Below are 15,804 nucleotides of genomic sequence, written 5' to 3'. Positions count from 1 at the left end.
TTTAGGGCTATAAATTTCCCTCTCAGCACTACTTTTGCTGTATCCCATAAGTTTTGAGAAGTTGTTTTCTTGCTTTCATTCTTCTCAATATATTTACTAAGTTTCTCTTACACTTTCTTCTTTGACCCACTATTGTTTAGTAGTTTGTTGTTTAGCCTCCACACATTTATGAATTACCCATTTTCCCATCTATTTTTGATTGCCAGTTTCATTCCATTATGATCTGAAAAACTGTGTTGTATAATTTTCATCTTTTTTTTTTTAAGATTTATTTTATTTATTTATTACCTCCCACTGCCTCGTTTGTATTTGCTGTCTTTTGTGTCCAGGTCTTCTTTTTAGGGAGCTCCGGGAACCGAACCCTGGACCTCTGATGTGGGAGGGAGGTGCCTAATTGTTTGAGCCGCCTCCACTCCCTGCTTTGTTGTGTCTCTCATTATGTTTTCCTTGTTTCTCTTGTTGCATCATCTTGTTGTGTCAGCTTGCTGCACCTGCCCTTCACATCATCTCTCTGTCTTCCTTGTTTTCTTTAGGAGGCACTGGGAACCGAACCTGGGACCTCCCATGTGGTAGGTAGGAGCTCAATAGCTTGAGCCAATCCATCTTTTATATTTATTGAAACGTGTCTTGTGACCCAATATGTGGCCTATTCTGGAGAAAAATCCATGAGCACTTGAGAAGAACGTATAACCCACTGATTTAGGATTCAATATTCTGTTTATGTCTCTTAGGTCTAGCTCGGTTATCATATTTTTCAAGCCTCTGTTTGCCTGTTGATCTTCTGCCTACTTGTTCTATCTAATGGTGTGAGTGGTGTGTTGAAATCTCCAGCTATTATTGTAGCTGTCTAGTTCTCCCTTCAGTTTTGCCAGAATTTGCTTCATATATTTTGGGGCTCCCTGGTTAGGTGCATAGATATTTATGACTGTTACTGCTTCTTGGTGCTTTTATTAATATATAATGGCCATCTGTATCTCATAACTTTTTTGCATTTAAAGTCTGTTTTGTCTGATATTAGTATAGCTACCCCTGCTCATTATTGGTTACTGTTTATATGGCGTATCTTGCCAACATTTCACTTTCAGTCAGTTTGTATTCCTGGGTCTAGGGTGAGTCTCATGTAGAGAGCATATGGATGACTCATGTTTTTTTAATCCATTGTTTTTTGTATGTGTGGTTTTTTAAAAAAAAATTATTATTTATTTCTCTCCCCTTCCCCCCACTCCACCCCCTGTTGTCTGCTCTCTGTGTCCATTCACTGTGTATTCTCCTCTGCTTCCATTCTTGTCAGCGGCACCAGGAATCTGTGTCTCTTTTTGTTGCCTTGCTGCGTCATCTTGCTGCGTCAGCTCTCCGTGTGTGCAGCGCCATTCCTGGGCAGGCTGAGTTTTTTTCAAGCTGGGCGGCTCTCCTTACGGGGCACACTCCTTGCACGTGGGGCTCCCCTATGCGGGGGACACCCCTGCGTCGCAGGGCACTCCTTATATGCATCAGCACTGCGTGTGGCCCAGCTCATCACAGCGGCCAGGAGGCCCTGGGTTTGAACCCTGGACCTCCCATGTGGTAGGCGGATGCCATCAGTTGAGCCAAATTTGCTTCCCTAATCCATTGTTAATCTGTATCTTTTGATTGGGGAGTTTAATCCATTCACACTCAATGATATTACTATAAATGCACTATTTACTTCCTCCATTTTATTCTTTGAATTTCTTCACTTGCACTTTTTCCCGACCAGCAGATGGTGCTCTTTGGCAGCTCTCTCAGATCAAAGCCTGGTCAGAGTGTGTTCCCTGCAACACCAACAGCAACATTGTGGCCAAGGATCCTGCCTCCAGCTGTTCCGAGCCTCACAATTAAAACTTTCCAAGAGGCTGTTCTTGCACCTTGCTGGCAGCCCCCTTCCTTTCCCTGGGAAGGAAATGATACTACCCCCCTGTGCATTTTCAACAACCACTTCTGGTCAGTAGGGAGGGTGATTGAGAAAGTAGGATCTCTTCAGTCGCTTGCTGGCTCCCAAGGCAAAACTCTGGTGTGGCACCATCAGGCCTGAAGTTCTCGTGGGACAGGCAGATCAAATTTTTGGCCAAAGGCTGAATCAGCCTTAGGCTGCATCCTTTTCTCTCCCATTTCCTGAGGAGGTGGATTTCTGCAGCTCCCTTTGTCCATAGCTGCCCTCCAGAGACTGGAGAATTCAAAGCTCTCTGCCCAGGGTGCGGGGGAAGTGTGCCAGCGCTGCACCTGCAGCTTCCACTCACAGTCTTTCTATTGACGTTCTTTTCCTGTGTCCTTTTCTCTTCTGGCTGGTGTTCAGCCTTCCTCTGGTGTCCTAAACCCTAGAGCATTTTTTCCCAGGCTGCGTCTGCCTGTCATCTAGCTATTTTTCTGAGAGAGAAGTGAGTCCTGTGTCTCATCCACCATATTCCCAGAAGTCCCTCTGATGTAACTTTTATAATCTCACTTCCATTGGGATTTATGGAGAATTGGGGAGAAGGATAGTGATAAATCACCTGTGAATCTACGTTAAAAGTGCACAAGATTTCTGTGTGTGTGCTCCCTTTTTAGCATATTTTGTGCCCCAGCCTCAGATAATGTCAGGAATGAGGGGAACGTAAAGAATAAGAAAGTAGTGTGTATTTGGAAGTGTTTTAGTTTCCTAGCTGTTAAAACAAACATCCCTTCAAAGGTTCTGTTTACCAAATGGTTCATACCCACAGAACCAGGGGTGGAACCTGAACATGCTGTTTGTAGGGGACATGATTCAGTCCCCAAAAAGTGAAAATGTTCTGCAGAGAGCACACATTTACTTAATCTTTTTTTTTTTTTTTGTAAAGACCATACCAGAGACATTGCTATGGATTATGTTACTATCATCTAGTTTTTATCAAAAATTTCATTGTAACTTATTTAATCTTTTAGCTCAAAGGTGGAACTGGTGTTTTTTTGGGTCTGTCTGCTTTAAAACCTGTATTTTTTACCATTATACTCTTCTCTTAGCCTTGCTAAGTGATTATTACATTTTGTTCCATGATTATTCCCCATCCAAATAAAATTCACATACAATTTATTATATTTATATGTGGCATATAGTATAAGTTCTGTCTGTTACTTCAGAAATTCAGGGTAAACTTTTATAGTCATGCTCAGGCATTTTTATACTAAGCCTTCATACTGCTTAAGTGATTTATTTGTGAATTGTACCCATTTACTTCCTAGAGGAATTTTCAGGAAAATATGAAAGTAATGAATATAATATAAATGGAATAATCTGGGATAAGATGGTCTTTTTTTTTTTTTTTTTAAGATTTATTTATTTATTTAACTTCCCCCCTCCCCTGGTTGTCTGTTCTTGGTGTCTATTTGCTGCATCTTGTTTCTTTGTCCGCTTCTGTTGTCGTCAGCGGCACGGGAAGTGTGGGTAGCGCCATTCCTGGGCAGGCTGCACTTTCTTTTCATGCTGGGCGGCTCTCCTCACGGGCGCAAAGATGGTCTTAATTGCTTCTTTGAGCTTCCTTGCAGCCAAAAGAAAAAGGAAAAATGTTATAGTTTAAAATTTTATTTAAACAAAAAGCATACTCATTTTTTAAAAGAAATACTTTTGTTTAATTCTAAATTAGCAAATTTAACATGGCCATATATATATATAAGGGACATATTGGAAAATAATTACAAAGATTTTTTTTGATAAGTTCTTTAAATCACTTTAGCTAAAAGCTGTTTTATAATATAGTTGAGGATGTTTTTTTCCCAGCGAATTAAACATTACTGTATTTCTGAAGATCTGCTTAGTATTGTAATCATGTTTAGTTAAATAACCTAGAAGGTGATTTCTCTCAAATATCAGCAATTCTAATCATGCTGAGTTTTGATCAGTGTTTTTTGCTATAGCTAGTATCTAAAATACTTGAGTCTCTGTTCTCTTAATAACAATATCTGCAATTGAAGCAAATAAAACTTTCTTTTATGGAATTAGCTTGGATTTTCTTTTCACTTCAGTGGAGCTCTTCTCCTCTTCTACAGGGAGATGGGCAGTCATTATACAAGGGTCTGGTACAAGGGTTAACCTGCTGTCCTAAATATGTATTCAGTCTGCTAAATTGTCCAGCTGATTACTTTATCAAGATTCTGGAATTCCATGTGGAAGAGATGCTTCTGACCTTGAATGAATGCTACAAGGGTATTACTACAGGTTGGCTGCCTCAGCCATAAAAGAGCCTGAGTGTAGCTCCTGAAGCATGACCACTATTTGTACCATATTGAGTAATAGTGTGATTTTAGAAGCATAATAGTGATTAAAGGGGGACATGTTTGTCCTTCATTTAAAGGCTTTCATTCTTGTGTGGTGTTGGCTACCTGAAATATATTTGCTACTTCTAACTGGACAATTACTTGGATAATATATAAAAAGGGGTACTTAGGATTTAACTAATCAGCCAAATAATTACTAATGGGAAGTGGATGTGACTCAGTGGTTGAGTGTGTCCTTCCCATATATCAGGTCCTGGGTTCGATCTCCTGTACCTCTTAAAAAATATACAAATGAATGAATGAAAAAACTTAACTTCTGGTTGGCAAGTGGGTGTAGCTCAGTGCTTCAGCACCTGCTTCCCATATACAAGGTCCTGGGTCTAATCCCTGGTACCTCTTTCAAAGAAACAAGCAACAAAAAAACTAATGAAGTTTGCCTTAGTTTCTCCAGCAGTGGACCAGTAGAGAGGTAACAGTCTGCCTTTTTCTCTTTCTAGGTATGGTTTAATCTCTTTGAACTTTTCTGTAATCTTTGTTTAATCATCTGTTATAGCAGGTTTATGTAAATATATGACTGTCTTTGATTTGCATAATATGTAATAGGTTAATAGTGTTTCTAGTGTTATGTCTTCATAAGACATTATAAAAGTGCAAAAATGAGCAAAAACCTAACACCTGTTCTCCCATAGGTGCTCGAGTTTGGCTTTTCATTGGTTTCATGTTGATGTTTGGGTCACTTATTGCTTCCATGTGGATTCTTTTTGGTGCCTATGTTACCCAAAGTAAGTGTTTATTCCTTCTTTATTCAGATATGTCTTTTATATATGACTTACTTAGACTAACTTCCTCAAGTAAAATTTAGCTTCATTATTCAGGTGACTTGAAGAAACGATTCTTTATGAAGATAAGTTGTTGATTAAAACTTCTCAGAGGAATCACTGAGTACAGTGGGATATCTATCCCTGGTTAGGGAATCCATAGCATTGATGAAAGTGTGTAACTCTGAGCCATCTCAGCAATATCTAGTTTCCTTCCTTACCTTGGACAGCCAAGCTCTTATATCTTATAAAAGAGGCCCATCTGTTGGATTGCAATGGTAAAAGTCAGAAATCAGTACATGGCCCCCATTCCCTAATTCACAATTCCAAAATCCACAAAACTCTGAAAATCAAGTTTTTTTCATAACCAGTTTGGCAGCAAAACCTGACCTGAACTGACATTGGGCTAACTATGGACTTTATTCCATTTAGTGTAAGTATTCAAATATTTTATTGAGGAATATTGATGTATTTAATTATGGAATGCTGACCCTGGTCCAGCTGAAGGTGCTCTGTACTAGTTTTCTTAAATCTGAAAAATTCTGAATTATAAAACAATGCCACAGTGATTTCACATAATTGGTTATGACCTTGATAGCTTTCTTTCCACTGATACTTCCCTCCCTCCAACCCCAGCCTGGATTTTTTTCAGTCACAGGTACAAGGGAAGTTTTTGAAGGATGGACTGAAGGCATGTTTATGTCCTTGATGCAGAAACAGCTGTTGCAGTAGAACAAATGCCTCTTAAACCAGTTTGAGTTTCCTGGCTGTGCCTGGTTCCCTAGTTTTTTGTTTTTGTTTTTGTTTTTTCCCAGGGTGGGATTAAAAGCAGAACCTAGTCTCAGCAGGTGTCTCTAGAAGCATATGAAGACTATTTTCACTGCCTCTCTTCATTCCAGAGGAGGAGTCTCAGATAACACATGTATTCATCCTCTGACCCCTCTGCTTTGGAAATCTCTGTGGCAGAGTCTTTGCATAGCTATCACATCACTTTGTCCTGACCTACCACTGGCCTTCCAATGCTTTAGACAGGATTCCTGAAATCTCATAGTTTGATCACTGTAAAATTTTTCCAATATATCTTTCCACCGTCTTTCACTTGGCACAAAATAAGTCAGAGTTCTAGAGGACAGTGGTTGTCTAATGTTTAACATTGCTCACTAAATGTATCTAAAATGTGTTGTTTTAGTTAATTCAGCATACTAATGGAGTATACAGTTCTAGCATGATGCCCATCTGAAGGAAAGTGCTTTTTTTAAAGCAGGTTTATTGAAATATAATTTGTATGCCATATAATTCACCCATTTAAATTATATGCTCCAATTTTTTTGTATATTCACAGAATTATGCAACTCCCACCACAGTCCAATTTTAGAACATTTTTATCACCTCAAAAAGAAACCCCATACCCATTGGCAGTTACTTCCCATTTTTCCCCAATTCCCCAGCCCTAGGCAACTACTAACCTACTTTCTATCTCTAGATTTGCCTATTTCACATAAATGGAATCATACAATAAAGTGTGTTTCAAACTCATTTTATCCCTGACTCTGAGAAGGGTGGGATTTTGTTGGAAGGACTGTGTAGTTACTTGAAGTGACAAGTGAAACTTTTCAGTTTCTCTAATGAAAATGGGATAAATTATCTTTCCTGAAAGTTGTGTAAGGAAGTATTACGTTTGCAAGGTTGTGATCTCATTGGTTGTATCTTAATCTTTAAAGAATTAGTACATATTGAGAAATTTTTCAATTATGAAGCTCATCTATTTCTACAGCATTGCTCATTATGTACTTTTCTGTTTGTAAAATGCATATGCATTTACTTCAGAGGGCATTTTTAGCACATGTTTAATTCTTGACCTGTAAAGACTTTTTTGAACTATTAATAATCATAATAGCAACTAACATTTATGTAATACTTACGAGCCAGGTATTATTCTAAGCACTATACATAGTCACTCATTTAATTTTCACACCCTGTGGGGTGGGTACTGTTTTAATGCCCACTTTATAGGTGAGGAAACTAAGGCATAATTAGGTCAAGTGATTTGTTCCAAGGTCATACATTTAGTCAGTCGGTAGCATTGAGTTTCAAACCTGGGGATTTGGCTCTAAGTTGGAGCCCCCCCCCTTTTTTTAAGATTTATTTTTTATTTATTTATCTCACCTTCCCCCCAGTTGTCGGCTCTCTGTGTCCATTCACTTTGTGTTCTTTTGTGTCCTCTTGGATTCTTGTCAGTGGCACCGGGAATCTGTGTCTCTTTGTTGCGTCATCTTGTTACGTCAGCTCTCCATGTGTGCGGTGCCACCCCTGGGCAGACTGCGCTTTTTTCACGTGCGGTGGCTCTCCTTACGGGGTGCACTCCTTGCATGTGGGGCTCCCCTACGCGGGGACACCCCTGTGTGGCACAGCACTCCTTGTGTGCGTCAGCGCTGTGCATGGGCCAGCTCACCACACAGGTCAGGAGGCCCTGGGTTTGAACCCTGGACCTCCCATGTAGTAAGCGGACGCTCTATCAGTTGAGCCACATCTGCTTCCTGCAAGTTGGAGCTCTGAACCATGCCACTATTATTGTTTGCTATAATAGCAAAAGCTAAAAATTGAGCCAGTTCCTTCATCTTTTCCAGCAAATTTTATCAACATGATAGTTTTATGAAAGTTAGTTATCCACAAAAATTTAAATAGTTTTTCTCTTCTTCTGAAAATAACCACTCCCTTTAGGAATTCTGTGAAAGAGAACTATGATGAATTGTAATGATCATTTTTATATTTGTCACATTTGCAAAATAAAAACCCTGAATTCATGAGAGAAAATAAATTACAGACTGTTAAGTAATAATTTAATTTGTAGCTTTCTAACATTTATATTTCTCTGTTGGCCATAGGAAGCAAAGGGACAAGCAGTGTGCCTGCTGCTGGTTCCTCAGCAGTTTTGATGCAGCTAGAACCATAGCAATTACTTTAAACAAAAAGAAAACCTGATAAGTTCTTTTTTTTTTTTTTTTAAACCGGAATGAAAGCAACCCTATTTTTTTCCCCACTAATTTAAACTCCAAATTATTACCTGAGTTTATTTGATATCCTTGAAACCAGTATAAAATTTAATAATTAATGAGAGGAGGGAAGCGGATGTGGTTTAAGTGATATGGCCTCCGCCTACCATATGGGAGGACCTGGGTTCGATCCCTGGAGCTTCCTGGTGAAATGAAGAAGAGAAAGTATGCCTGTGTGGTGAGCCATTGCCTGCGTGGCGAGCTGAATGCCTGTGCGGTGAGCCCGAGTGCCTGCATGGCGAGCCAAGTGCCCGCGTGGGTGCCCATAGGGTGAGCCAAGTGCCCACATGAGTGTCCATGTGGTGATTCAGTGCCTGCATGGCAATCCAGTGCCCGCGTAGCAAGCTGAGTCACGCAGTAAGATGATGACGCAACAAAAGAGAGATGAAGGGAAGTGTCAAGGTGAAGCGCAGCAGAGACCAGGAACTGAGGTGGTGCACTTGACAGGGAACCTCTCTCCACATCAGAGGTCCCCAGGATTGATTCCCAATGAATCCTAGAGGAGAAAGATGAGAAGATAAGGCAAAAAGAGAAATACAGAAGATCACACAGGGTATGACACAGCAAAAAAACAGCAGGGTGGGGGAGGGGGATTGGAAGGGGAGAAAAAGACATACTATCATCCAGCCAAAAAAAACCACAAAAAACAGGGAAGTGGATGTGGCTCAAGTGGTTGAGCACCTGCTTCCCATATGGGAGGTCCTGGGTTCAGTTTCCACTACCTCCTAAAAGAACCAAAAACAAACACAAGCAAAACAAATGAAAAAAACCAACTCAGGGGAGCTGATGTGGCTCAGTGGTTGACCTCTGGCTTCCCACATAACCAGGTCCGGGGTTCAGTTCCCCACGCCTCAAAAAAAAGTTTTTTGAGTGTGGAAAAGTTCATTTGAAAACTAGCTTTTCAGTGAAAAAAGTTGGCAGCAATCTTTATTTTTCCTTGGTTATTTATGTTTTTATTGTTTTGGAAGAAGGAGATGGGGATTTTGTTACTTTAAATTTATTGTAGATTTCTTTGAGCTAATAATAGCACTATGTTGTAACATACAGAGCATATCATTATGCATGGCACAGATACTTTGTTACTGCCATTTGCCTTTTGCAGTCTTCTAATCTGTTTTAACTTTTTGTGTGTGTACGCAGATATTGATGTGTATCCAGGACTAGCTGTGTTTTTTCAAAATGCTCTTATATTTTTTAGGTAAGTTGACTGATTTCTCAATCATACCAATAACATTCCTGAAATATCATCTTGATCATAAAGAAGTATATATGTGGAACATGTATAAATCCCTTGGGTTAGAATGGGTAAAATTTCTTTTAAAAGATGAAAATTTCACTATTGCCAAAGAGCATATATAAGTCATCTAATAGGAGTTCTGCTATATATGGGACCTCAGCTGGATGCTTTATGTATGTTATTCTTTTAAGTCCCATTTAATTATCTTAAATATATAAATAAGGTATTAATCTCATTTTGTAAATTAGGAAATAAGGACACCCAGGTAAGTGAATGCAGAGCTGGAATTTCAACCTGGACTACTGTTTCCATAGCCTGTGCTTTTTTAAAAAGTCATAGCAAGTATATTTATATAAAAGAAAAGGAAAAATATCAAAATTTATACATAGTATACATGTTGTATACAAAACCTGGTTGGGGAGTAGAGTTTTCTGATTGAATTTTTAAGGGAACTTAAAGTAAATATAAAAATATTTTGTATAAAAATATCACAAAAAACAGTATTAAAATTATTTTTTAAGGGCAGTCTGCTAAATGCCCCAAAGTGACACCCATTTCTTAGCCTTTTCAGAATGAATGTCTTAATTTTAAGAGTGTTTCACAAAATTGTTAATTTTGAAGAACTTTGTTTTTGTCACTGATTCTCAGCAATTTGATTACGATGTGTGTTTTAGTTTGCTAAAGGCTGCCAATGCAAAAATACAGATATGGGTTGGCTTTTATAATGGTAATTTATTAGGGCAAAGTCTTATAGATCTAAAGCTATGGAAATGTCTAAATCAGAGATCAAAGATCAGTTGCTGGCAGTCCTGGATTCCTGCCACATGGCAAGGCAAAATGGTGGCAGATCTCTGCTTTCTGCTCTAGGCTCAGTTTCTTTCCAAGCTCAACTGTGGGTGATTAGGCATATGGCTCATCTCTCCCTGGGCTATCTCTCTTCAGCTTTGGGCTGCTCTGCAGATTCCAGCCTCCAGCCTCTTTCTCAGTCTCTCTGTTTTACTGTGGCTGTAGGCAATCCTGGAGTCCTTTCTCATGTGGCAGGGCCAAACGGCAGGTCTCTTTCTTTGGGTGTGTCTTCATTTCAGTCCTTTGTTTATATGACTCCAGTAAAAAGAATTAAGACCCACTTTGGGTCTGGCAATCTAATCAGACGCCCTTAACCTAAGCAATCTAATCAAAAGGTCCCTTAACTGAATCTAACCAAAAGGCTTCATCTGTGATGGGTTTGCAGGCACAGGAATGGGTTTGCTTTAAGAACAGGATTTTCTGGGGTCCACCAAAGACTCATACCAGGACAATGCTGTATACTGTAGTTTCTTCTTATTTCTCTGGGATTCATTGCATTTCTTGGATGTGTGGGTTTATAGTTCTCATCAAATTTGTAATCTTTTCTGCTATTATTTCTTCTTGGATTCCTATTATATGTTTATTAGGCTGCTTGAAATGTCCCATAACTCACTAATGCTCTGTTCTCCACCCTTTTCCCCTCAGTTTTTTTCTCCTCTCTATTAAATTTTGGATAGTTTCTGTCATTAGGTCTTTTATTTTTTATTTTTTTATATTGTTTATTAGCACAGTAACAAATGCAGACTTAAGTAGTTCACAACATATAACCAATCCACTGAGCAACTCCTTTTCCACACCTTACAGTTACCAGCTTAAGATATTTCACTACAGGTTTTCACAAGTCCTCATTCAGACCTTTAATCTTTTCACAATAAAGTAGATTGGCATATAAAATATATTATACAACTTCTCATTTCCTATATGGTGTTTTATAGCCACGTGTCCATTTTACATGTATGAGATGACAGTCTCTAAAAACTCTGTTAAATACCAATGTTCCCTCCAAAGAAGGGAAAACAAATTCCAGTCAAAAAAAAAAAAGATGTATTCTTGGAAGGACTTTACATAAATGGCCATGTGTGTAACCTTTACAAAATTAAGCTGTTTTAAATTTACATACTATAAGGAATTGAACCCAAATGTACATTCTTTTCTATACTACCTTTCAGCTAATATTGCAGAACTAATGACAGTTTTAAAAGAGGCTATTACCAATTCTGTCTACTGTAGCAAGATATCTTAAGTTACAATAACATCTTAGGAAATAAGACTGAATAATATCTGTTATAGAAATACCCTACTCTTTACCAACTCCCACCCTCCACCCCTTCAAAATCATTAGCAGCTCTTTTCTGTGACAGTCAAATCATGTGAACTGTGAAAACCCAAGTTATGTAGCATATCTCTTGGCCCACTGTCTGGCCATTCTGTCACGTTCTGCTCTGTTGGTCATATACTGAGTGGCAATACTTCCCACCAAGGGATTGGCAGGATTACAGTCTGTAAGAAGTGAGCAGATAGAAAGGAGGACTTTAGAAATGGTTAGTGCTGGACTCTAGTTAACTTTAAGTATGTCCAAAAAAATAACTCCTTGGCTGTTAGTATTGCAGTGATAGATTCCTGTATGAAATGTAACCTTTGGAGGCTTGAAGGGATATTCTGGTGTAAATGTGGTATCAAGGAAGAAAACTCCACTCTCATACACGGATCCTGGAGCCCTAGGATGGTTGATCTCCATTCATAGACGTTACCGCCTTTGGGACCAGCGCTGCAGTTAGGTGGAGGGTCTAAAGTGATGTCTGCCAGTTCCTTCTGAATCCTCTTGGCGCTGGTGGAGAGGAGTTTGGAGTTTTTGCCCATGCTGACTTTACTCTCCTTCTTGGGGGTGTTGGCTTCTTTTGTCGGTTTGTTGGTTAGAGGACCAAGATGAGGAGGAGCTGGTGCTGGCCCTCGAATTGTCATCCAACATAGCGAGTCCCCCACCCCACCCTGTGAAAAGCCCCTCTCTTTGTGTCTGCTGCATGGGGTTGCCGAGGTGGCAGCTGTGGCTGGGCCTGGCTGCTGGTGTCTGTCTCACTGGGAGCAAGGCGGAAGTGCAGCAGCAGCAACTATTAGACCTGTCATTAGGTCTTTAAGTTCACTAACCTGTATCTGTCAATCTGTGTATCTATGTATCTATCTGTCTGCCCATCTATCATGTAAATATTATGAGGTTTATTATAGTAATTGGCTCAGGTGAATGTGGGAGTGGGCAAGTCCACATTCCCTCGGGCAGGCTGCAAGCTGGGAACTTCGATGAAGGTTTTCAGTGAATTTCTCACGAGAAGCTGGCTGGCTAAAGCGGAGATGGAAATTCTTGCTTCTCACTGTTGAAATCATCTGTTTTCCTTTTAAGGAATTCATCTGATTGGATTATATTTCTCTCATTGTTTAAGGCAATCTCCTCAGTTGATTGTAGGTGTAATCAGCCATAGATGGAATTAGCTTATGATTTAAATCCATGAAATATCTTCACAGTAACTGTCAGGCCAGTTCTTGCTTGACCAAACACCTAGACACCATAAACTAGTCAAGTTCACACATGACCTTAACTAGCTCACCTTGGATAGTTTCCTCACATGTGTACTGAAGACTCAAGGGGGGACCCCCTAGCATATCTCCTGAGCTCCCTGTGTGCACCTCTCGTCTTATATTCTGCCTTGCAAACTCTAGCTACTTTATACTCCATAAGCATAAACCGTGGCTCCTTTATGCAACTCTTGTTTCCTCAACTTAGGGAGACCTCTGTACTCTGCTTCCCATTTTGAAAACTGTTTGACAAGTGCTGCTGACTTTTGATTGTATTTCTTGGCATGTGACCTCCAGCCTTGCTGACTTTTGATTGTATTTCTTGGCATGTGACCTCCAGCCTTCTGGGGATACAAGTTTTCATGAAGACATCTTAAGCAGTAGATAGAGATCAAATTTAAGTTCAGATTTGTCTTTCTGTGGTAATGGTGGAATCCACATGAATGACATTTGGATGGACAGAAACCATCCATATGCATAAAAGATGCACTTAGGTGGACACTGATGACTGCATCAACTCTGTACTCTGCCCAGAGACAGCAAGTTGTCAAGCACTTTGTATGCTTCCTGTCTACTTGCCCTGGGGTGCAGCCTCTCCTACTTCTCTGGCTACTCCTCCTCTGTCTCCTTTGCAGGCTTATCCTCCACTCCATGGCCACTTATGAAGTTTCTTAAGGCTCAGTTCTAGGCCTTCTCTTCTCTAGTCTCTTGTTCTTTTTCTCTCTCTAGGTGAGGTCACATAATAATTAGGCCTTCACTTACTGCCTGTTAGACGTTGAGTCACAGAAGTCTTACCACCAGGCCTAAATCATGTATCCAAATTCCTGCTTAACATCCCTTCTTGGGTGATTTCAAATCCAACACATCCAGCTGCCTACAATTTAATTATGATTCCAGAGTGTCCCCTACCATCCCCCCACACACGTCTACTTTGCCAAAATAATTTCCACTCATCTTTTGAATCTTGTTTCAATCACCATTCCTCAGAAAAACCTTTCTTAACTTCTCTGACTAGGTTAGATCCTTATATTTACTCTCAGGATATCATATACCTCTCCCTTGCAGCATTTTTTGCAGTTGGAAATTTACATTTGTTTTTCTCTCTCATTAGACTCCATTAGGGAGCAAATTTGTCTGCTTGGCCTCACAATCACATTCCCAGCACTTAGCCGAGTGCCTGGCACACAGCTAGTACTTAATATACAATAATTATTTTTTGAATGAATGAAGAATGGCACCATGGTCTTTGTTAGGGTGTTTCAGTTACTGTAATTCAGATATGGTAGAATCCAGTTGCAAAATAGCCCTAATATCTGCCAGTGTGAGAGATGTCCCTTTTTCTTACGCATTTCATATGTAATAACTTTCCAGGCTTTGAAAAGAAAGAATACTTAATTAAGCTCAGTCATTTAGGTCAACAAACTGCTTTACAAAATATGTGAATTGAGACCGATACCACCACATCCTTTAATTTCAGAAATTGATATATAAGGGTTTAGTGAGGTCCTGATCAAAGTATATCTAGAAAGTGAATTCTGCATTGCTTGTTCCATGTGTTTTTTTTCTCATGATTGATTTTCTTATCTTTCTAGCACTCTGATCTACAAATTTGGAAGAACTGAGGAGCTGTGGACCTGATATCACTTCTTAATATCACATTTCCTATTTGTTATGTTCTGTTTGTAGATAAGTTTTTATCTCTCAATATAATTTACACATTGCCAAATGGAATAGATTGTACATTAAATGTTTTGTTTCTTTACTTTCTTATGCTCTGAGTTTTAAAATAGTTTCATGAAATTTCTGTCCTTTTTACCCATTGAATAGATTGTTAATATGTATATAATATAGGACTATATATATTGGATGATTAATATCAGTTGTTTTATTCCTGGAAACTTAAAGCTTGATCTGTTCCCTGAGCCAGGGTTGTATCATATCATTTTACAGTTAACTACTGTTTCAGTATATCTAACTTCTGAAAATGCACAAAAATATAGCTCCATTGATCTGATATAAGCACTGAGCCATTTAAAAAAAGGTATTTCGGCAAGTTTTAATTTATTTTGGCTTAGAAATGAGATTTTTTTTAAAAAAAGGAAAAATGTTTAATCTTCTGTGTTAAAGAAGTGGACTTTTATAAGAAGATTTTTTAAATGCGCGAAGGACTAGTTTGAAAGCCTCTTTTAAAAACAGTTCCTCTAATATGACTTTGAGAAAGGATAATACATGATCAAATAAAATGAATTTTATGTGGTTACTGTAAAAAGATTGGAAGGTAGGTGAGCAACATGCTTCCTATAAAAGCAGCTTAAATGATCAATCTACTAGGGTTATCTTTTACAGCCTGTCATTATCTGACATTATAAAATTCTGTATCAAGCAAGTTGGAAACAACTGATTTAAAAGCCGCACCCAGATAACAAGTGGAATGGTTAAAGATGGAGCGCTTTTTCCAGAAGAAATTACCATGGCCTAGTGAAAAATGAAGCGTTTCATGCCCTTAGTGACCTGACTGCAGCTCTGCTTTTGCTCTAGCTCTCAAGCTTTGGGCAAAGTATTCCTGCAAAATATATCTTCAACGTGAAAAGGAAAAATTATTGGGTTTTAAAAACTGTATTTGCACTGTGTGTATTCCTATGAGAAATTTCAAAGGGATAGTTGGATTTTAATTGCTAATTTTGTTTTATTTGTTATATAGGCTTTGTGTTGCGTTTTTTTTTCCACCAGAGAGATTTTATAGAGCTTTTAGTTGTAAGGCAGAAAAATATCAAGGGTATTATAACACCATTACAACTATTAATGAAAATTTTATTTTGCTTAACTTCTGTCTCCCTCAGAGAGGATTTGCCATGCACAGAGTATGAAGCAGTTTGTGGAATTCTGTGCCTTTGTCCCAATGTTGTCTCGTTCTTTCTTTGTTGTTGTTTTTTTCCTCAAAAGTCAGTAAACTTTGTCTTGCTCTCAACAAATTATAAAACTGATTACGTGTTCCAACTCCCTTGTAACTTGGAATAAATATTACTTCTCACACATA

At 38.9% G+C, this 15,804-nt stretch overlaps 1 protein-coding gene and 1 pseudogene across 1 annotated transcript in view; one reads left to right on the top strand and one right to left on the bottom strand.

Moving 5' to 3' along the window:
* TMEM50B (transmembrane protein 50B) overlaps window positions 1-15,804 on the top strand; it is a 43,965-nt gene extending 28,161 nt beyond the window's left edge. Inside the window, exons 5-7 of the mRNA XM_004474511.4 lie at window positions 4,935-5,027; window positions 9,257-9,314; window positions 14,360-15,804. Of these exons, the coding sequence (XP_004474568.1) occupies window positions 4,935-5,027; window positions 9,257-9,314; window positions 14,360-14,405 (197 nt within the window). The 3' untranslated portion in view covers window positions 14,406-15,804. The remainder of the gene's footprint in view (window positions 1-4,934; window positions 5,028-9,256; window positions 9,315-14,359) is intronic.
* LOC131278300 (ubiquitin-conjugating enzyme E2 E1 pseudogene) lies at window positions 11,546-12,168 on the bottom strand (annotated as a pseudogene).

This window comes from Dasypus novemcinctus, chromosome 4 (assembly GCF_030445035.2).
Source record: "Dasypus novemcinctus isolate mDasNov1 chromosome 4, mDasNov1.1.hap2, whole genome shotgun sequence".
Lineage (NCBI taxonomy): Eukaryota > Metazoa > Chordata > Mammalia > Cingulata > Dasypodidae > Dasypus > Dasypus novemcinctus.
This window is presented reverse-complemented; position numbering and strand designations above follow the sequence as displayed.